Genomic DNA, 22950 nt, shown 5'->3' with positions numbered 1-22950 from the left:
ATTTCTATCTTTCTTTTAGTTTTACTGTGGTGCATTTAAGGCAAAATTAAGGCAAATGTGACAAAACTAAAACATAAACTGTGGTAGGGTCCTCATTTCTGCCATCCTTGTAGCCACTACCCAAGGTTCTTGAGTTAGAACTTGCCAGCAGCACAGGGCAGACATGGGGTGGCTGCTCAGGCATGCCAGCAGAGCGTCCATGCAGTGGGGCTGCAGGAGGTGGCCTCTCAGTTCCCTCGAGCCCCACGAGGATGAAGCAGTAAGCCTAGCCATGGCCATTTTGAACGATCAGTGTCACGGAAGGGTCTCTTCATTGGAAACTGCAGTGGTGGCGGGAAGGGGCCCCATGCCTGCAGCTGCCCCTGTGGGTCTGGCTGCAAAGCACAATCCACAGGTCCCTCCCGCGGTTCTTTCACAGACCACCCTTGGTTTTGGCAGTCGCTTGCCTGACTTGGACTCAGACACACACGCTACTGGAGCTGCAAGGACTTTAGAAACCAATCTCATGGTATTTGTGTCAGGCTTTACAGCTTCATTTTGTCACTGGTTTCCTTATCTGGGACCTTACTTTCTGGCATTTGTCCACCATGTGCACTGGCCATTTTCTGTGATGCTGCTTATAGGCAGGATTTGGGAGAAGATGGGCTGTATCTTGCCTTCCAAAGGATTCAGATGCGCAACTGTCTTAGGCTGGGGCCCTCCTCTTGTCAGACCCACGAGGCGTCTGCAGTCCCAGGAGGAAACCGAGGCCAGGCAGGAGAGAATCCAGGGCTGCCCTTCCCTCTAACCAGCTGTGACAGCCAGATGCGGGCTGATGCAGAAGTCTGAGAATCAAGCAACTGATGGCAGAGGGGCATGTACAGGCAGAAAGTTTAACAGTTGCAAAACCCAGTTTCCCCAGGTTAATCTTGCTTCAGACAGGTCCAAGAGGCTTGCTGCCTTGGTGAAATAAGATGACCCCTCTGCGGAGAGAGGAGTTCAAGGACCCCGCTCCTAGTCTCTGCTTAAACCCCCTCACGGTGGGTAGGAGAATAAGCTAATAAAAAGTCAAGATTAAGAGCATTTTTACAAGTCTGCAGATTTTTAAGAGAACCTTTGAAAAGTTCTCATATTATCCTTCTAAACATGTCATTTTACTTTCAAAGTTATAATTGGGCTGACAAGTTCCAGTTAAAACAATTTACTTTGCTGATCTCAATAGCCTGTAATTACCTCTCTTTTCTAAAATAGATTTCTAGGAATGGTGGGGGGGGGGCAGCAGTGGTCTTTGGTATAGATTGTTTTTAGATAGCACTTTTGCAGCTGAACAAGGAAAGTTTTAAGAGATCAGTGGTTTTATCCAATTCATCTCCATTAGTGAAAGCTATTGATAGGATATCAGTTCTTTATTCCACCATGGAAGACTGATCCTCCTAGCTGTTTTTTGGTTTTCGTGTTGTTTTGTCTCTGGTGAACTTGGACTCCAGCATAAATAGGAGATAATTCTATATTGCTGACTTTCACCTGAATATAGAACCATGCACCATAGCACTCTTCTTATTGTAACTTCTTCCCTTGTGGAAGGAAACTGAAGGTCAATTAATTATACTCACATAAGCTAAGAGAAAAGGCATATTACATATATTTACCAATACTTCCTGGTTACTAGATCTCAGCATACATTCAGCTTTTATCCCTTCTCCAGTTAAGCTTTCAAAAAATGGTTAAAATAGGCCTTCTAAATCTCCTTTTTTACTTAGTGAGCCAAGGAGAGCATATTATGTTTCTCATTTACTGGGTACAGAAAGTGTTACTTTATATTGACTCCTAAATTACACATGAGCAAGAGGTGGTTTGTATAGTTAATCCTTGTTCTTGTTCCAGGAGGCTGAGTTTTGGCAGAGGAGTTGATGCACGTGAGAAAGCTCACCCATTTCCATTTCAGAGGAGGAATCACTGATCATAAGCATGTTGTGGCATTTCACAGTTAAAGAGATTCTGTTGGGAAGCCGGCTCGCGTGCACTGAGTTTTGCTTTCCCTCACAAACATGTTTGGACCTGAATCCCCTGGTACCCTCAGTGGCTGGAATTCTGCACTCAGCCCTCTTGTTGAAACTGCTCTCAGGCAGGAGGACTAATGAGAGAATTCCAGAGTGCCCACCCTGGGCTGGCTCTGTGCTGTCTTTAAGGAGAGCGAGACAACCAACCTCGAGGCAGGCACAGTAAAATGTGCTGGGGGTGTACTGGTGGCAATGTGGGCCCAGAGAGGGCGGGAGTCATTTCGCCTGGGGTGGGGATGGAGGGAGTCAGGTTAGTGAAGCCCCCTGGATTGATTCTTGAAAGGTGTTTCTTAGCCCCCTGATGTACTGAGTCAGCTTTCTCTTATTCCTGCCACCTGACCTCCTGTCACCAGCTCGCGGCAGGCAGTGGGGTGCAATGCTCTACGCAGGACTCTGTGCCAGAAGGAGACTTGATGTCCAATCCGCTTTGTATTTTACTAGCCAAGAGCCCCGCACGGGCAGGTTATGTTGCCTCCCTGAACTCAGGGGTTTTGTCTATTGTACTGACTTCCCAGGTTGAGAGAGCGAAATTAAAATATCATACACGAAGCATCTGGCTCACAGTAGGTATCTGGAAACACCTTCTCTTCGAGTGCATGAAGTATGTGCAGCGGCAGTGTCTGCCAGTGAATGCGGCACTGGCCCGGCACACAGCTCTCCAAGGACTGGACTGCAGAGCAAGGACTGGTGCAAGAGCAGCCACAGTGGCCAAAGCAGGCGGCATGGCAGCATGTTTAGATGAAGAAACCACTTCAATTCTGAAGCAACACTCTAGTTGACAGTGAACATGTAACCATTTTTCAGGTCACAGATACAGTCATAAAACTGCCCAACAAACTCAGATGGGTTCATTTTTTAATGTAAACTTTCTATTGAAGTATACACATAGAAACATAAAAACCTAAATGGACAGCTCAGTGAATGTCATAAAGTACACACACCTGTGCCACTACTACCCAGGTCAAAGAAATAGACTATTTCACCCAAGGGGAACCAAAGCCTGCCTGCTGTCAGCAGGGACTGGTCCAGCCTGGTTTTGAACTCTATGTAAATAGACTCCTAGGGCATATGGCCTTTTGTTTCCGGCGTCTTTCACCCAAGATTCCATGAGGTGCATCCACATTGCTTTGTAGCAGGTGTTTATGCTGTCTTCATTGCTGTGCAGCATTTATCTATTCTACTGTTGATACAGTGTGCAACTGTTTCCAGGGTGGCTGGCTTTCTAATGAAACCGACATCTTTCACACGTCTCCTGGGGCACGTGCTTTCTCATTTCTACTGAGTGTTCTAGGAGTGGACTTGCTGTCATCAGGTATGTTTCAGCTGTAACAGATAGGGCCAAACGGTTTTCAGAGTGCTGTTACCAGTTTACACTGCCACCCTCAGTGTCTGAGGACAGATGAGGTCATTTGCCCAAAGATGCACTGAAATCTATTTCTCCAATTTCCATCTCTATGTCTGTCTCCTCAAAATAGCTGTTATTCAGTGCTGTCAAGTAAAATCATTGGGGGTTACCACTAGATTATAAACCTGTGGAAGACTGGATCTCCAAGTTTTCATAGCAGATTTCAGTCTTCAGTGATGTTGAAAATAAACCAGAATTGCAGTTTCCCCCAGCTTAACAAATGACATCTTAGGTGCTCTCCATCTGTGCTTTTAACATTTAAAGAAACTCAACATCTTGCCCAGCTCGCTTATTAGATTTTTCAACTTCTGTAATTTGGGGTTGGACCTTCCGTCTAACTGTCTGTCTTGGTTACAAAACAGTGAGGGTTTCTGAGAAACAATTGTCTGCACTGTGAAAAGAGGAGTGTCTTTGTTCTGAGTGCAGAGGCTAGTCCGGCTTTCTCTGTTATGGGACCAGGGAAGCTTTCATTCATTCCCTTTGATATAAGTGACCGAACTGCCTCTCTGGTAGTTTAAATTGTAATTGCTGAGTAAACACATATGTTGGTCAGAGTTGAAGGGTCAGACAGCGCTGGGAAGGCCAGGCCTTTGTGTGGCCACAGAGCAACTATTGTGAGCTGCTCTGCCTTCCTGGTGACCTCAGGCCGACTCCGGGGGAGGCCCCGGGTAGTCCATATATTAGATTTCTCCACCATAGATCAAAGGTGGGTACAGGCTCGGTTCTCCTGGCAATTCCTAAGAGCGCTGCTCTCGGGATTTGGCATCAAGTTTGCATCAGGATACTAATGGTGACGTTGCAGGACAGCCCTGCTCTGACCAATTTTATCCTTAACAGGCAGGTATTTTATAGCTAAAACCGAAGCTGCAATCTCTCTTCTAGGTTTCAGAAAAAAGCTAAGGTAATAGAATTTTCTCAATTGTAAGGTGTCCTTGCATAAAATTTCTTAAGCTTCTTGGTACGTGTTACCACACAATTCTGGTTTAGATGCTATGAGAACTGGCATAAACTTTTATAGCACTTGATTATTTTTCACCTATTTTATCCATATTTCATGATGTTCCACAAAAGCGCCCGATATTCCACTAATTCAGTGAGTTTGAGAATCCTGGGTCTGTGTGGAAAGCCAGCGGCTCCAAACCTTGTCGTGGCGGCAGGCACTGTATGCTGAGGGCTCCCTGTGCAGTGCTGCGCAGGTCCCTGACGTCAGGTCTCCTGCCAGCGTCATCCTGCCCCTGACGCTGTGATCCATGACGTGGCCATCACTCTCCTCACGGCCAGGTGCTCTGCTCTCCACTGCCCATCTTGAAAGGCTGGTGTCTTCTCCCCCTTGCTTTGTACTTGAGGGCCCGCAGGTCACCACAGGAGTTGTGGCTATGGTACTGGAGGTGACATCCAAGGGGAGGTTACAGAGTCCAGCTGACCCTCTGTGAGCGGGACTTTGCCCTCCAGTACAACTTGAAATACCTTGGTTTTTCTACGATTGGCAGGGGATTTCCCTATGGGCTCTGTTAAAATATGTGTTTGCATATTTACTTTTGTGATTTTCAGTACACCTAGCTGAGCAATGTGCGAGTCTCCTAAGGAATGACACGAAATTTCTTATTGGCTTAAAAGCACTCCCCAGTTTGCATTTCTGTACTGTTGTCTGGCATACACTAAGCCCTTAGACTAGGGACAGCAAATTGGTTTTATCTGACCTATCAACTCTAGTCAATTGGTGGTGATTTGCTGGTGTTCTTCAGGATGTGCGGGCCCTACCCTGGCTCTTAGGAAGGGGAAGAAATGCTGTGATCGATCAGAATGCCTGCCATGGGTCTGGGTGGGAAAGGGGCAACAAGGTCACCACATATTCCCTTCCAGGCTTCTAACGGAACAACGTGGTCCAGCAGCCTGGAGCCAGCATCCAGCAAGAAGGAGCCCCAGGCACTCTGACTTCTCTGTAGCTTCTGTCCTGAGATACTCTGAGTCACCAGAGGCAGTCAGCAGGGCAGCCCAGAGCTTAGGCCCTGAAGTGAAACCTGCCTGGGTTCAAATCCTAGCTCCACTCACCAGCTGTGTGGCTCTGGGCAAAGACCTGGGCAATGACGGACCTTTAAACTCTGACAAACACGAGGTGTTTACTCAGCAATTACAATTAAACTACCAAACAGGGAGTTTAATCACTTCTATCAAGGGAATGGAAGCTTCCTTGGATCCCATAATAAAAACCTGTGCCTCAGTGTCCTCATGTATAAAATGAGAATCATACTAGTAACTACCTCGTATGGTTGCTACGAGCAGTAACCAGTTACTCCATGTGAGGTGCTTGGTCAAAGACGGCCACTGTTTTCATCATCGCCGGTCCTCCTCCTCCCTCTCTGCAGCTGAACTCTTCCTACTGGCGTGGCCACCAGCCTGACCCCTTCCAGCCCGTCAAGGCTGTACTGCTGTGACCTGCTGCTGCTCCTCTGGGATTGACCACATGCCACTCCTGGGCTGCCCTTCCCCACTGCCGAGATTCCACTTCCCCAATAACAACAACAACAACAATAATACTTCCCTTTTATGGAGTACTTCCTATATATCAGGCATGGTACTAAGCCCTTTATATATATACACATTCGCATGCATATACATATAATTAAATCTTTCCACCACTCTAGGAGGGTGATATTATTGCACCCATTTCATGGATGAGGAGGTGCAGAGAGCCTAAGTGACTTGACCCAGGTCACAGAGTCCGTAACAGAATCAGGATTTGAATCTAGATGTCTCCTTGATAACTTAGATTTTTTTCCTCCTGGCCAAATTTTTCCTTTGGTTAGGACCCCCTCCTTGTTTCTACCTGCCTTTTCTTAGCACTGATGAATTAGATAATTATTATAAAGATTTTCCAGGTAGAGATTTTTTTAAAGAAATGTCCAAGCCAAGGATTTCCAAGTGGTTTCCACAGTGACTCAGGGGATCAGAAAGTCCTTTTCATGGTTTTATCCAATTCATGCCCTTTGTGGTTACCAGATCTCAGAATATATTCAGCTGTTATCCCTTCTTCCAGTTAAGCTTTCAAAAAATAGCTAAAATCTGCCTTCTAAGTTTCTTTTTTACTTATTGGAAATGGATGATAATGGGAGGTAGAATATGTTATTTAAAATATGTGGGCTTTTTGAAAGGAAAAAAATGAGCTTGTTTTATTTGATCGCATGTACACAGTGACAGGCCAAGTTCTAGGCACTGAACAATTTAGGTCATGTCAACAACAAGACTGGCACTAACAGCCTGAGGATTCTGGGCACCTGGGGAGGGCAGACAGCCAGGGTCAGCCGGGACACACCTCCATTTTCCTTTGGGTTTGCAAACCTGGTAGCAGCTCTCAACTTAAATGTGAGCAAGTCAGTATAAGAGATGGTCCTCCCACAGAACCCAAAAGACCCAAACATTGCTCCCAAATTGGCCACAAGCCAGAAATTTCATGAGTTACTGTGGACGCTTAATGGTCAAGGATTCCTGCCTACTGGCCTCTCCGTTCTAGGCTGGTTCCCTCCCACTCGCCTCCAGCTTGTCTTTCTAGTTTTGGGAATGGTCCTTTTCCCCCTGTCCTCATGCTTTGGTTGAGACCAGCATCTCTCTTCTGATGAGAGAGAGTGGCAGCCAGAAGGAAGCTTCTCCACTCTTCTCCCCAACATCTTATCCCAGAAAACAACACAGTGCCTGTCCTGAGAGGCTCACAAGGGGCGTTTTCTGCTAGCACAGTAGACATCTGTTGGGCTCACACAGATTTCCCTTCTGTGAGAATTCCCTCCATCTCCCACTGTTTAAGAAGGATGCGACCAGAGAAAACCCCAGGCAAAGCGCCACAGGTGTGAGAGTCGGAAGCAGGCTGGCAGGCACTGAAATGGGAAGGGCCCGAGGGATGATGGCGGGCCCAGCACCATGTGCTGCAGACACAGTGTCCTCAAAGCTGAGGCATGTTTGTGTGCCCGGAGCTCTCCTGGGTGTCACCTTCATTCACACTTGATTGAAATCTTATTTTTCTTTCAATCTTGTGAAATACTTCAGAGGAATTCCAATAAGCTTCTTTAAAAAAGAACTATATGTATTTTATGATTATAATGGTTATTACTATGGTGGTTGTTATTGTTATTATTATTTTTTGTAGGCTGGTAAGAGTTGGTTTCAGTTGTGGTTAACTAAAAGAAACTCTCGGGGCTGGCCCTGTGGCCGAGTGGTTAAGTTTGCCTGCTGTGCTGCGGCAGCCCAGGGTTTCACTGGTTCAGATCCTGGGCATGGACATGGCACCGCTCGTTAGGCCACATTGAGGCGGCGTCCCACATGCCACAACTAGAAGGACCTGCAACTAAGAAATACAACTATGTACCAGGGGGGATTTGGGAAGATAAAGCAGGGGGAAAAAAAAAAGAACCTCTCCCAGTATACCTAGTTGAGTAACAGGCAGAGAGTAACTAGGTTGATTTGAAGAGGGGTCAAGTGACATTTACTATGTACTATGTACTCGTATATATACTAGCACTGATTGAGCACTTTCGACCTGCCAGAATTTCCCACTTAGACCTCACTGGGCAAGCTCATTCAAGCTCTCACTTCATCACAGGCTATAAGAAGTAAAGAAAACAAAACAACACAAAACATAGGTAGGAACATGATCAAACTTAAAAGGAAAACAGTAAACTGGAAAAAATAAACTTGCCACAAATCTGACATTCAAAGATATCCTTGATCCATAAAAATAAGCAAACAATGAAAATCCCAAAAGGAAAATGATGTGCAACTAGCTAATTAATATGTGAAAAAAATCTGTTAGTAAAGAAAAGAAAAGTAAAATGTCAGATGCCCCCCCACCCCCGCCCCAATTATCAATTGGGAAAAATTTACCAAAATGAAAAAGCCAGTTGTTGGTACAAATGTTGAAGAATGTTTCTCCTGCCCACTGCTGGTGGAAATGTAAAGTAGTACAGTGTACCCTTTCTGCAGCCGGCTTGAAAATATCAATCAAAAGCCTTTAAAATGTTCATATCTTTTGACGTAGCAATTCCAATTCTACAGCTTTTATCAGGGAAATAAGTTGTGTAGAAAAAGAGACACATATTTCATTGCATTATCTATATAATCAAAGTGGGATTTTTAAAAAACTGGCTTTCTGGGGCCAGCCCTGTGGCACAGTGGTTAAGTGCACACATTCTGCTTTGGTGGCCCGGGGTTTGCCAGTTCAGATCCCAGGTGCGGACATGACACTGCTTGGCAGGCCATGCTGTGGTAGGCGTCTCACATATAAAGTAGAGGAAGATGGGCATGGATGTTAGCTCAGGGCCAGTCTTCCTCAGCAAAAAAAGAGAGGAGGATTGGCAGCAGATGTTAGCTCAGGGCTAATCTTCCTCAAAAAAAAAATAAAATAAACTGGCTTTCTTCTTGGAATGAAGGGCAGTACCCCAAGTGATATACATTAACATTTACTGAGCACTTTCCATATGTCAGGTGCTTTCCTAAGAGCTTTATATATATGAACTCATTCCTGGAGGCACTCACAGTCTCACTGGGGACTACTGGGGCAGACACATGGCACAATGAGAGAACAGGGCTGTACTGGGCCGGCCTCAGGGTATAAGTAATAGAAAACCACTCAAATTAGCATTAGTTTGGAAAAAAAAGGTGTTTTTTTTACTCAGAAGTCTCAGCAATGGATAATAACAACAGGCAAGACTTACTGAGAGCTTTCTGTGGGCTACCCACTGTTCTAAGCTCTTTGTATGTATTTTTAATCTTTACCCAATCCTGTAAGGTGGGTACTATTCTTAACCCCATTTTTCAGCTGAGGGAACTAAGGCAAAAGAGAAAATAAGGGGCCTGACCACAGTTGAAACAGCAGTAACCAGAGAACCAGTAATGACAGCCAGCCAGGCAGCTGGCTCCAGAGCTCATGTTCTTAACTAGGTTCTTAACATGGCTGGATTCAGGAGTTGAAACAATGCAACCAAGACCTCTTGGCTTGGCTTGCATCTCAGAGCTTCCTTCCTAGGTGGGCTACCTCCATGTGTCCCCATGGTGGCAGCCCCAAGCCCACGTTGCCCTCACAACTCACCACACCAACAAAGAAGTTGTTCCCAACAGACCCTGCCTAAGTCCTGGGGACTGACACGTCTGGTTTGCGTCATACGCCCTCCCCTAGGACAAGGTCAGCCTCCTGAGCACTCTGCAGGACCACTACAGAAAGGAGGAAAAGTGGTTTCTCAGAGGAAGGTTGCTGGGTGGACACATGCATGCCCACAGTGAAGACCAGTTCATTGCAATCAAGGGCCGAAGCAGAAAGTGTGTAATGGAATTCCTGCTACGTGCCAGTTGTTTGCAAGGCACTAGGGAGCTACTAAGACATGGTTGTTCCCCCCGATCAACTGCGGAGAGCACAGGCAAAAGGAAAATTGCAACAAAGAGTAACTGGAGCCTGAGGATACGGTTATAACTGATGAAGACGTGAGTAGGAGCCAGATCTGGAAGGCTGGGCAAGCCCGACTAAGTGGTGGTGAATAGTAACTACCACTGCTTGAACTTATACCACATGCCAGGCACTAGGCTAAGCAATGGGTATATATTTATCTTAACTCTGGTACCCATTGTGCCACACATGAGGAGACTGATACTGATAACAATGAAATAACTTGCCAAGGACCCATAGTGATGCAGTCAGGATTCAGTAATCTATAAACACATTGGACTTAACCAAGTTGCTAAGGGGAAGCCAGCAAAAGTCATAATCAAATTAATTTTTCCCTGCAAGTAATCCACATTGAAAATGAAATTTCTTGGTTGGTAGCAATCTGATATATATCTATCATTAAGGTACGCAGTACACACATTTAAGAAGTTATTTAATGGGCCCCAGCAAAGAAGATGTGGTCATTAAATATTGGATTTTTTCCAACCTGCTTTTAAGTATCATCAATATGGTGTGCAAGTAGTGCCATTTAAAATATCAAGGAAAAAAAGCTGGAAGGATTTCAGATCCAAATACAAAGACCCTGAAACCACCAAAGGGGAAACAGGATCTGACCGAGCACACTACATATGGAAACCCTGGAATCGGTGCCAGGCTCTTGGGAATATTCAGTTACGAGGGAGACCCAGCACTGACCCTTCTGCCAGGAGACAATCAACAGAAGACTGTATTTGATAGGAATTCACTTCCTGTTAACCAGACTTCTAACCCTGTACAAGAGAGAGAAGAAGGGAGGGCAAAGACCCCAGTTGGCTTTGAAGAGATGAACGCTGATTCTTTAGGAGTCTGAAAAGAAAAACAAAAAACAAAGTGGGAGAAAAGAGGTATTGTGTAGAAAGGCCATATGATCCTCGTGGCTGTTAAATTCTTTGCTCCAAAGGGTTTGCTAGAAAGGCTGAAGAAACGGCAGAAATAACCCGGCAGAAATAACCCAGCAGAAACTTGAAATTCTTTTCTGGAATATTTCTTTTTACAGTTTTTCTGCAGATACCCACGACATACAGGAGATCTTCAAGAGTGGCTACTAACTAATCCGCATTCTACTTGCTGGGTGGCTTTCTGGGCTATGCATCCCCGTATTCAACCCACCTCAGGCCACTCTCCCTCCTCCCCACACTCCCCAGGAGAATGAACTGCTCTCCATTCGGTACTCCCATAACCATATACACAGTGTTTCTATTATGGCTTTATATTGAAATTGTCTTCTCCACTAGATTCTAACTTACCTCTGTCTTCAGCATTTTAGCAGACGCAGCTGCTCAGAACACATTTGTTAATTAATGAAACGCTTCCATACTTTTATAAACATTACGCTATCCCGTATTATGTCTCTGTGGTCATCTCTGGTCCAGTCCAGGAGCTCCTCAAGGGCAAAGTCATGTCTTATTCATCTTTATTCCCATTGCCTAGCATGGTGCCTAACAGTTCGTAGCAAATAGTAGGTGCTCAGTAAGCGTTCAATGGTTAAGCACAAAACTTCTCAACATATGACCCGATAGGAAGGGGGTAGTAGAGTCATAAACAGGATTATTGATGGAGCAAAACTTGTGAATTAGTGACACGTCTTTTTCGGTTTATGAGCGTGAGCGATGGGAAATGGCAGTTTTCTGGGAAAGTACACATTTAGCTCCCAAGTTCCCAGCAGGGGCAACTTCTCCTAAGTCGGAAGCAGGGGGTTAACATGAACCGCATACAGGTGCTTCGCATTTAAACTTCACAACAAACCCATGAGGCAGGTATCCTCTCCGTTATGCAGAAGAAGAACCAGGCCGGCGAGGTTTATTTCTTGCGCAAGTCCACCTAAATGGTCAGTGCCAGGCCCGGGGCTCAACAGCAGGCGCACCGGCCACCCAGCGGTCCTTTCCTCCTCCTGGGGCTGCCTTCGACACTTTCAAGTCTAGCTGGGCGACTCTTGAAGAGGAGAATTAGGAAAGACACTAGGGGCTGTGATGCTTTAGACACAGGGGAGCCAGGGAAGGCTCCGGAGGCACAGGGCAAAAGGAACCAAGAGGCGCCACACAAAGGCGCATCCCTGCATGCCACGCAGAGCGGCGTCAGCAACCTTGGTCCTTCTGGCCTTCCGTAGCTCGGAATAAAAGGGATATCTTCCGCCGGGAGAGGACTAGTATCTTGAAATTCAAATCAGGTTTGAGGACTCGAGCGCAGAGGTTAGGAAGCCAACTCGGACGTACATTTCCATTAACTAACACTCCGAAGACCAAAGAGTCTCCACCCCTCACAAAAAGAGACTCCTCCGCCGGAAAGCCGATGGCGGAAGTTCCGGCGGGCTTGACGTCACTTCCGCCGGGGTTCTGGGCGGTGCCAAGATGGACGCTTCGCGGGCGCGGGAGCATCTCCGGCGGCGGTATCTGTTCCCGCCGGACGCCGAGGCCCCGGTGGACGGCGAGAGCTCTGCCGGGCCGGGTGAGGCGCTCCCCCGGGCGCGCTACGAGCTGCGCCGAGGCCCCCGGAAACGGCCGGCCCGCGGGCCTCCCGCAGCCCTCCCCAGTCAGGAGGGACCGGGTTTCGTTTTTCCAGGCTTACCGAATAGTTTGGGAAGTCGGGTATTTGGTGTCATAAAAGATCCTTAGAGAACACGGAGCCCTGCGTATCTTCCTCTCAGCTGCGCTCCAGGGTTCCCAGGAGAGCTGATTTAACACCTGTTTGGCAACATCCATTAATGTTAAAGATGCCCACCGTTCTTTCTACGAATCTACCAAAGGAACATACTTGTATCAGTATGTCCACAAGGACGTGTGTGTAGTGTTTCACCTCAGCATTGCTTGTAATAGCGAGCGACCGGAGACATCTGATGGCCTGTCAGCAGAGAGCTGGTTCAGTACGTTTAGATGTATCCATACATGACACACCAGGACGACTTTTATATACCGATGTGGGTGATTTTCAGAGGGAGGCGCAGAACAGAGTCTGGTATGCCACCATGTGGGTACAAACCAGATCACGTGTGATTTTTATTCACCTGTAGTTGCGTAGAATTTGGAAGAATTCGGTATAAGTTGATATTGGTAGTTGCTTTTGGGCTGAGGAACTGCAGTTAAGAATAGGAGAGAGAGAGATTGCATTTTAGCTCTTGTCTTGTACGTTGTAAGTCCTGTGCATTTATTACCTTTTGAAGAATAAAGAGAAGAAACATCATGCCAGGCATGCTTATGTATAAATTTTGAGGGTATCTTCCAGAATTTGTTCTCTCAACAAGTTCCGCAGGGATCCTGACGGTCAGCTAAAGGTCAGGAACCTCAGATGTATTCTAGTGGTTGTCATATGATCTAGAGGAAGGGCGTGTCACTCACCTGGGGAACTTGTTAGCAGTAACTCACCTGAGCCAATCCCAGCCACCTGTTCTTTCAGATCAGGTCCCAGATGGAAGAAATTTGACTTGTCCATCACCTGAATAGGCGGCACTGTGCCAGGACTAGCCCTCCCATGTGCCCTTTCCATTTTTGAGCTGCTTCAAGTAGTTGTGTTTAAAATAATTTAAATATGTAATTAAAAGTATTTTTTGAAAATCACAAGTCTGTTTTGTCCTTTAAGTTTTGCTGTTTGCATTTTTCTTAATTAACAGGACTAATTACATCTCTAGGTGATATATGAAACATAATGTTAAAATTCCTACACTACCAGGTGGCATCATTCTTTCTGAAAGACTATGAGTATGCAAATTTGGTTTCAAAATTCATTTAGAAGAATAAAGTTGATTGTTTTGAACATGTTTTTTAGCAGGCTCCTATAATTTCTGCAAAGAAAAACCTACTTTGATGGCTTTACAGAAGAAATTGGTACTATAATGGGAGAAAACCTGGTTCTTAGAAAGCACTAGGAATTTATTTTATTTGGCTTAAAATAAGTGTGATTTTTCTTCATAAACTTATGGTAACTTGATAAGTTGAAACCTTCCTTATTTGCAGAAGCCTCTACAGCAGTTGAGAAAAAGGAGAAACCTCTTCCAAGACTTAATATCCACTCTGGATTCTGGATTTTGGCATCCATTGTTGTGACCTATTATGTTGATTTCTTTAAAACCGTTAAAGAAAACTTTCACACTAGTAGGTAAGAAAACTTTATTGCTTCATACGTTGAACACCTTTGTCTTATTTTTTATGTTCTGTTTTGTCAGTTGAATTCTTTAAACACTTGGTAAGCACCTGCCCTCTGCCGGGCACCGTGTTGGAGGTACTGGTGATACAAAGATGAGTGAGAGAGTGTATGCTCTGGGCGTATACAGGAGAGTGGGTGAGAGTGGAAAGTATTTCAGTGTGCCTTTTCAGCATAAATGTGTTGTAGGATGGGGAAGGGAGTGACTTTAAGAAGGACCTAATCCATTTGTAAAACATAGAGGGAGAAAGACTGACTGCAGGTCTTTATGAAGATAAAGTGCAGGGGTACTGGGAGGAAGGAATGAGAGTCGTTGTGGGTGAGAATTGGGTCTTGGGACTTGTTTTCAGAGGATAGTTACAGCTAACAAGGTAACTACAGGGTGTGAGTGAATTAGAGTTGAGGTCATTAGTGGGAGGAGTCAAGCTTTGAGGCAAGATGTCAAATAGTCCATCATTCACGAAGATTGAGATCTCCAGTATAATCTCAGGAGTTGACATGGAGGAAAAAATTGTGAATCATATCCCAGAGTCCTCACTGAACACTGAAGAATGTTCTGGAGGCCCCCAGAATACAGAAGAAAGAGGGAGAGATATTGGTGAGTGTCAGAGCTGGCATTGGGAGGGGTGGTTTGCATAGGTTGCAAGCATGACTGGAAGTACTGTCAGGGCTAGAAGACAGGTGCAGACAGGACTGTTTGATCCTGTGTTATCGTTGGGGGACACAGAGTTCTCCAGAATCCTTCAGGAGGAGCAGTGAGTGCCGGAGGGGAGCCAGGAGCTCGATGGAGCACACAGTCAGGGAAAAGCAAGCATAAGCGAGTTGATTTAAACTATTAGAGGGAGAAAGCTTGTTCCCCTCTTATTTCTGTGAGCAGGAACTTTCCTCAAACACTTCCATCTTCCTGTCCCTCCCCGTCACTTGCTCCTTCCCTGGGAGGTGGTGTGACTATCTGATTGAGTTTGGGATGAAGAACTAGACGTGTAGTTTAGCACCTTCTTTCTTTTGGGAGCCAGCTGCCCATGGGAAGCACAGACTCTGGTCCGCTTTTCTTTGCCATCGTTTTATGGGGGCAGCGCCAACATGAGAAGATCTCTAGGTTTTCGTTTCAACTTGGAATCTTGGGTAAGTCTGTCTGTTTCTGAGTTTCAGTATCAGGAAGCACTTTGTCACTGGCTTTGTCACCAGAGCCATCTTCCCACAGCTCTGTCAGTTAAAAAGCTGACAACTCATGTTCATCATCCTCACTCCTTTGTCTCTATCAGTTGGTTTAGAGCTTGGGCTGGGAAAAGATGGAATGGTTACTTCACACACCACCAGTAGCAGCTGCGCCTGTGTTCATCAAATATTTCGTGAGAACCTGAAGTGTGTTCACCTGTGGTGACAATGATGCATAAGGCACATTTTTAGCCCTCCAACAGCTCCTTCTAGGCCAAGACAGGGAGATGCATAGGTCACGTGGTGCAGGCTGTGTGAGTGTATGTATGGGATGCTACGGCAACATCTAGAAGGGCACCTGATCCAGAGCAGTCTTAGGAGGTAGACCTGTTGGAGGTTTTAGGAGAGATAGAGGACTTCTCTATCTGTGTCCTTATATTAAGTATTCTTAGGAGTTTAACTTTAAGGAAATGATGAGGTAAGGAATAATTAGCCGTAGAAGATGTTTGGGGGCACCTGCAGGAGTAAGTGGAATGCCAGGGAGCATACCGCTGTGGTGTGGCAGAGCCAGGACTCGGGACCAGGGCTGTGAGAATGAAAAGAGAGTAGGAGTCATAGGCCTGGCCTCAAAAAAGCATCATCTTAGAGAAAAAAGACCTAAGTGCATCCTCCGAGGCTGAAGATTTTGAGTAGCATGGTGTTCTTGCTGAGGGCCTCAGTAAGCAGTGGGGAGCTTGAGCAGCCGTGGGATAGAGTGGTACTCAAAGATAGTTGAGGCTGAGTTCTGCTTTCTTAAAAACGTTCATTCCTCTCACACCTGAGGGAGTTCCTTTCTTTACCCTGCTGTTAGCCAAGTTCAGAAGCTCGAGGCATTAGGGTTCTTTAAATCTATGCAAGGCTACGGATTGTATGTTCAAAGATAGGAGAGACAAGTCAACATTAAAAATAAAGCAAAACATCCTGATGCTTTGGAAATCACAATTTAAAAAAAAATCCTGGTTGTTTGCATCAGAATCAACTGTGGAGTTGATTAAACTACAGCTAAAATTACAATCCCAGATGCTCAGGGCCTTCCAGACCCACCAGGTCAGAAACTGGGGCAAGATAATTTCATTTTAGAAAATCACAAAGCTGACTCAGATCAGTAGCCAGGGCTGAGGACCACCGACTGGCAGTACTTTATTTTGTTCAGGCAGTTTTCTCGGTTTTTCTGTCCTTTCTCATATCTGGACAGAGCAGCCGCACTAGAATTCCGTGTGAAGTTAGAAACTGAAATGAATAGAAGGAAGGATTCTGACAAAGCAAGGAGATCACCGTAACTCTAGCACGGTGTTCCACAACCTTTCTTTATTGTCACCTCCTAAGGAGCCGTTTTTAACCATTTTTTCCTAATCACCCCCTTATGTGCTGCATGGATATTTGTGCTTTGTACATAGAAAAAGAGTGAGATTTTTTCTTCACTTTGAGGGTGGTATCGCCCCTGTTGAGAATGCATACTCTAGCAGAAGAGAGCTCTTTGAAGACCCCTCAAGAGGAACATGGAAATATTTTTCTCGTGGATAACATCAGTGGAATAATGATCGCTACTGAGGTTAGCTGTGTGAGAAACACTTTCCTAAACACTGTTTGATTCTCATAGCTCTTCTATGCGTTAAGTGTTGTTAATATTTCCCAAGCACACTGAAGTTAAGTAACTAGCTCACAAAGCTAGTCTTGCTGGAGCTGACATTCACACCCAGACAGACAGATTGCAAAGGCTGTGCTCCTAACCACTGAATTATCTGCCTCTCATCATTCTGAATCCAAGAATTGCATCATCATAAAGAGCCTTAAAAGAAGTCATCACTTCCTTGCCATTGTTGAAAGTCAGCTCAGTGCCTGTTAACCGGACTGTTGCAGCCATCTGTTCCATCTCTCCTCTACCCGGAGCACCAGTCTTCTCCCCTTGGAGAAGCAAAAAATAGTGAGGGTTTGGGTTGATTTGGGAGACTGGGAAAGGGACTTCATTCCCCAAGTCTGGCCACCTCACGTGACCAGCAGGGGCTGGAAAGAAGGGGCTGATGAGGTTGCCTCACACACACTGAGTCAGGTCTTGGATGGAATTGGAAGGAGGAAAAAGACGTGGCCCTTGGAGGAAGATTGGAGACATTCTAAAAATGGGAAGGTTTCATTTAGAAACCATTTATGAGAGGCAGTTTGAATTAACTATCTTCCAAATTGATTTTCAGTATTCCAAGAAACCCTACTTAGAGGAGTTAATGGTACCCTTAGAGAATCTTTATTATTCTAACACTTAAAACTTCAGAAACAACCAGAAAGCCACTACCTTTCCTGGGTTTTTTTTTTTTTTTTTTTTTTTGCTGAGGAAGAGTCACTCTGAACTAACATCTGTTGCCAGTCTTCCTCTTTTTCCTTGAGGAAGATTGTTGCTGGGCTAATATCTGTGCCAGTCTTCCTCTGTTTTGTTTGTGTGTTGCTGCTACAGCATGGCTGCCAATGAGTGGAGTAGGTTGGTCCCGGGAACTGAACCCGGGCTGCTGAAGTGGAATGTGCCAAACTTGTCCACGGGGCCAGGCCTCTTTCCTGGTTTTTAAAGAAAATGCCTCACTGTTCCAGGGTTCTTTTTGAGTTGGCTAGTTTATGAAAGTGTGTGTGCATGCATGTATTTGAAGTCTTTTTTCATCCTTCCATGTGTCTCAGCCTCATCCTTTCTCCCCCATCTCCCATTAGATGGGGACTTTCTGGAAGCTGGATTGAGGAACTGTGGGGCCCTCTGTGCTCCTTCCCCAGCTGATATTCTTCTTAGAAATAGATTTGTAGGCTGTCAATGCAACCTGTGAGACATCTGCTAACTTGCCACGTGCTGTCAACCCTTACGTCATTTCTGTCTCTACAGCTGGTTTCTCTTTGGCGGTGCCTTGTTGCTCGTCAGCTTGTCGATTGCATTTTACTGCATCCTCTACCTGGAGTGGTATCGTGGAATTGGAGATTATGATGTCAAGTATCCAACCTTGATACCCGTTACAACTGCTACTTTTATTGCAGCAGGAATTTGGTAAGTTGAGTTTGAAATGACTAATAGGAATAAAAAGTTTTTTGATCAAATGATGGACATGGTACAAAATTCAAAGGAAGAAAAAAGAATAACAGGAAAATAGTCTCCCTATCATTTCTAGTCTCTGATTCCCTCTTCAGTAGTATCTTTCTCTCTTTATTTATGTATTTATGTATTATGTATTTATTATTTATGTATTATTATTATGTATGTATTTAGTTATTGAAAACACAATATACATGCTCTTTTGTTTTTTCTCCCCAAAGTCCCAGTACATACTTGTATATCCTAGTTGTAAGTCCTTCTGGTTCTACTATGTGGGGTGCCTGTCACAGCGTGGCTTGATGAGTGGTGTGTAGGTGTGCACCCAGGACCCAAACTGGCGAGCCCCAGGCCGCCGAAGCGCAGCATGCAAACTTAACCACTATGCCACCAGGCCAGCACGCCATCTTTTTTCTTCTTAATGGAGCCCTATAGCTTGGAATTCCTCTGTGTTGGTGTGTGTAGATGCGCCTCATTCTGTTAGTCATCACTACATGGGCGTACCATGATTTATTTCACCAGCTCCCTTTTGTGGGGTTTACTGATGTTTTTATTCTTATGCTGTTATAAACAATGCCATAGTCAGTATCCTTCTTCATAAGCTCATAGGTACTCAATGAAAAAAATACTGATTTTTTTTTTAATGTTTATAAAAGTATACTTGCTCACTGAAGAAAAATCTGTTACAGAAAAACACAAAGGAAATAAATCCTATGATCCTGCCAATCAGAGAGAAAAACTACTCTTTATACATTGTGTATGGTCCTTTAGTTTTTTTCCTTTCTTTATAGTAAGTGAATTTTGATTTTGGAGAAACCACATACCTTTGTACATATTCAGTTTAAATATCTGTTTTTTAATGATTTTCTGTAGTTCAAGTGTAAGGTTCTTTGACATATATTACATTGTGATGTGATTATTATTACTCCTTCCGTGATGCAGGTAGACAAGTGTGTTACTTTACATTTTCTATTTTTTTTTTGAGGAAGATTAGCCCTGAGCTAACATCTGCTAATCCTCCTCTTTTTGCTGAGGAAGATTGGACCTGAGCTAACATCTGTGCCAGTCTTCCTCTACTTTATATGTGGGACGCCTGGCACAGCCTGGCTTGATAAGCAGTGCCTAGGTCTGTGCCCGGGATCTGAACTGGCGAACCCCAGGCCGCTAAAGGAGAGCACACAAACTTAACTACTACGTCACTGGCCAGCTCTTACATTTTCTTATAAAGCTAACATCACTCCCGGAGATGCTATTTTATTTTTTAGCTATTTTTCAAAACATATATTTAAATCAATAACTATCTGAAACACTTATGTAATTAACTATAATTTTCCCTTATTAACTTCTGCTCTTATAAATTCAGTCCATAAAACTCATTTGCACTTAAAAAATGTTTTATTCTTACCTTGGTGAGGGGAATAGTGTTTTTCTCAATAGAAAATTAATAGCAGTTTATAGACAATTACTTTTTTCATTCTGTTTCTAACAGAAAAATAACCTTTAACTGTCTTTTGTATTATGATCGTTTGATATAGTGTTTTAATTCATGTTCCGTTAGAGACACTAACTTTAGGAGACTCACGTTTCCATTAAGCCATGCTGACTCGTTAGAAGACCTTTAGTGACTCCAGTTCCCAGAATGTTTTGAAGAGATTGTGGTATTTCGAGTATTGGCTGCATCACGTATCTGAGAAACATGATAGATGTATATAAAGTTGCTGGGTGAATGAGCTTTTCCAAACTGAGTAGAAAGTGAGTTCTTTAAGTCTGGATTCTACAATGGGATACATTTGTGTAGATTACGGGTGCAGTTGTCAGCTGGGTGTTTTTTGTCTTTTTCTTTTCAGCTTCAACATAGCTTTATGGCACGTGTGGTCATTTTTCACTCCACTGTTGCTGTTTACGCAGTTTATGGGGGTTGTAATGTTGATCTCACTCCTGGGATGACTCTGAAGGTAAGATTTCTGGAATGGTGTTTCCGATAACGTACTCATTTGAAAATGTCTTTCATGACAGTTTTCCGCTGACACAGCAATAGCAGACTACTTGTGGATTATTTCAGTTGTGTTCACACTCGAGCTGTTCATCCACTGAACTCTGCGATGAAAGGGCCTGAGACCCCTTCCCATTTGTGTAATTTAGTTCTAAGTGACTACTGCTTAGAGAAGGCACACTGCCTTTCAAGGATCTCATGAAGGCAATTTTTTTTCCCCTTTCAATATAGGTGAAGTGCACACAGACCATTTTATACTGAAGTCAACTTCCATCAGTTTATACACAAGTGGCTATTGGCTAGATTTTCTCGAGAAATGGGAATCTGGGAGAATGGGTAATTTTACCCAATTGGGCAAAAAAGTCTGCCATTTTCTAACTATTCTGGCTACCTCATAAATGTTTGATGGAGGACACATCAACCTTTTCCTTCTATGTTATTTATAGAGTCTCTGCCTCCCCATAGACCGTTGCATCCCTGGGCCTGCTGTCTTACACAGTGGGATCTGTTGGCTGAGTATCAGATAATTCTGTTATTCAATAAGTATGTCTTAAGAGTACTCACTCTGTATGCTTAGGGACATGGGAAAAAAGACAGATGGGCCCTCTTTTCATGTCACTTACATCAGGACTTGGAGGAAATACTCCATACGTCAGTTTACAGGTAGGAAAACTGAGGCCCAGAGAGGTAAAAGTTAATACACTAAGTAAATTATTGGGGTGCAAAAGAAAACTGACAGTTCAGCCAGCAGATGGCATGTTCTTCCTTTGGAGTTTTAAAGGGAACTCATTGTTACCACGTAGAGAAGAAAGGGATGTTATTGTTGCTGGTCTGAGAGTAATTGCCAGCACGTAAGTGACCATGCTGATGTGTAGAGTCCCCTCTGCACGTTGTGCTGTGGACTGTTCGGATTCTCACAATCTGCTCTCGTCCCGGTTGATGGGTGTCGCCACAAGAACATTCCCGCATCTGACCCTGGCTCCCACCTCTCCCTCCTGATTTCGTTAAATCTTTGGCTGTTCAGTTTTGAGGTTTTACACGTTTGGGAGCTTATGACTAACTGTTGATACAAATGTATAATTGGTAACGGAGAACCAGATAGTGCTGCAGGCCTGTAGATGGAACTGTGCTTTTTTAATATAAAATCCAACAGTTTAAGATAGAATGTTTCACTTGGGACATAAAAGCTGGTTTTCTTTCAGATTTAAGGGCATGTCATTTTAAAGTGAATGATTAAATACCCAGCTATCTGAAAGCATCGCAGACATAATGGAAGAGCTACAGTGTGTTTTTGCCTCTACGCAGTGAATGGTTTCCTGAGAGGAACGGTAACTTTATAGATCTGTGGTTGAAAGCAGAGTAAATTATATTTCATTTGCTTCTTCTTAAACTCACGTGGTGATTGAATTTTTTGAATTCAAAATAGAAATAACTAATTTGGAATGTTAATCTGTTTGAATCATTGGAGAAATTATTGGTGTAAAACTTTAAACAAAGTTTCATAATGGGTACATAATGTACACTCAATATTACAGATAAATTGTTCACTTTTCCATTTAAGGGTAGCAGTTCATTGTACAAGGTGACTGGATGTGTGTGTAACGGAATGATGCTGTCCTGTGCCTTTAAGCCAACTGCAGCAGTTACTATGTGTCTCACTTTTATAATAGTTTTGTTAGGTGAGAGGACCAATTGAAAATATTTTATGTGTTCGCATCACTTCACATATTATGATTGTGTAAATTATTGGGTTTTTAGCATTTGTTTAACATATGGACTTTTAATCATTTTTAAGTATGTATAATTTTTCTTTAACATTTAAATTAAATATTTTTATAACTTTCTTGTGTGTTTTATTAATACAAACTTTGGATTAGTTCTGTTTCCAGCTATTAGCACTTTGAGTTTACCAAAGAAATAGCCTTCTTTTTAGAGAAGGCTACTCTGCTCTTCACAGACCTGTGAAAACAGTATTTGCACTTTCAAATGCAAATCTGTCCACATTAAACCCGAACATCATAAGCACTGTGACATAGAAAGTCCCTGATGTGGATGCTTTTTCCCTGGAAAGGGACTTCCTGTGATGAGCAGATTCAGTCTGCCTCAGATCACACCCTGCACCTGCTGCTGTCTGACCCTGAGGAGTGTTCATCTTCCTCCAGCTGGCAAGGGCGAATAATAGCTGTCTTGTAGCGTTGTGCATAATAGGAACCATGTTTAAAAAACACATATTGCAGTGCCTGGCACACAGTAGGTACTCACTCTGTAAATGGTAATGGACAGGGAAAGAAAGAGAAAGTAGATCTAGGATCTGGGGTGGGAAAAGGCAGGCATGATCAGTAAGCAGAATCAAGGCCAGTCAGTGTACACACATATGTTAGGGTGTGTAGAGAGACTTTCATTTATAGTAAGGAGCAAAGTCAGGCAGGGTCAGAATCAGGTAGCCAAGTCACTCAACAGTGGGGGGGTCCGGTGCCTCAGAGGATGTGGGAACCCCAAAAACCATTGCTTGCCCGCCTCAGGATTTGTCCCTGTATCCCCTGGCCTCCCAACTGATATCCTGGATCAAATATTAGTGTAGCTTACTGGGGATGTGCTGGCCTGTTCAGTAGAGAGAGGGATCATATGCAAGGTGCTTCAGGACTGAAGAACATATTG

The 22950-nt window shown here is 44.1% G+C and overlaps 1 protein-coding gene and 1 long non-coding RNA gene across 3 annotated transcripts; one reads left to right on the top strand and one right to left on the bottom strand.

Annotated features, from left to right (window-relative positions):
- Positions 1-2877: 2877 nt before the first annotated feature.
- Positions 2878-12070, bottom strand: LOC111772969 (uncharacterized). Its single transcript, XR_002807179.2, has 2 exons — positions 11158-12070; positions 2878-10717 (listed from the first exon to the last, which is right to left on the bottom strand). It is a non-coding gene; the product is annotated as an uncharacterized lncRNA (long non-coding RNA).
- TMEM128 (transmembrane protein 128) lies at positions 12026-22135 on the top strand. Of its 2 annotated transcripts, none has more exons than XM_005608894.4 (5): positions 12026-12355; positions 13858-13999; positions 18099-18257; positions 20147-20254; positions 21495-22135. In XM_005608894.4, exons 1-4 carry the CDS (start codon positions 12259-12261, stop codon positions 20244-20246), a joined length of 498 nt encoding a protein of 165 aa, XP_005608951.1. In that variant the 5' UTR covers positions 12026-12258; the 3' UTR covers positions 20247-20254; positions 21495-22135. The 2 variants fall into 2 exon arrangements, with proteins under 2 accessions (XP_005608951.1, XP_023494128.1); XM_023638360.2 differs by having other exon boundaries at positions 12214-12355; positions 13861-13999.
- The last annotated feature ends 815 nt before the right edge of the window (positions 22136-22950 follow it).

The sequence above is a fragment of the Equus caballus genome, chromosome 3, assembly GCF_041296265.1.
Source record: "Equus caballus isolate H_3958 breed thoroughbred chromosome 3, TB-T2T, whole genome shotgun sequence".
In the NCBI taxonomy this organism is placed as follows: domain Eukaryota; kingdom Metazoa; phylum Chordata; class Mammalia; order Perissodactyla; family Equidae; genus Equus; species Equus caballus.
This window is presented reverse-complemented; position numbering and strand designations above follow the sequence as displayed.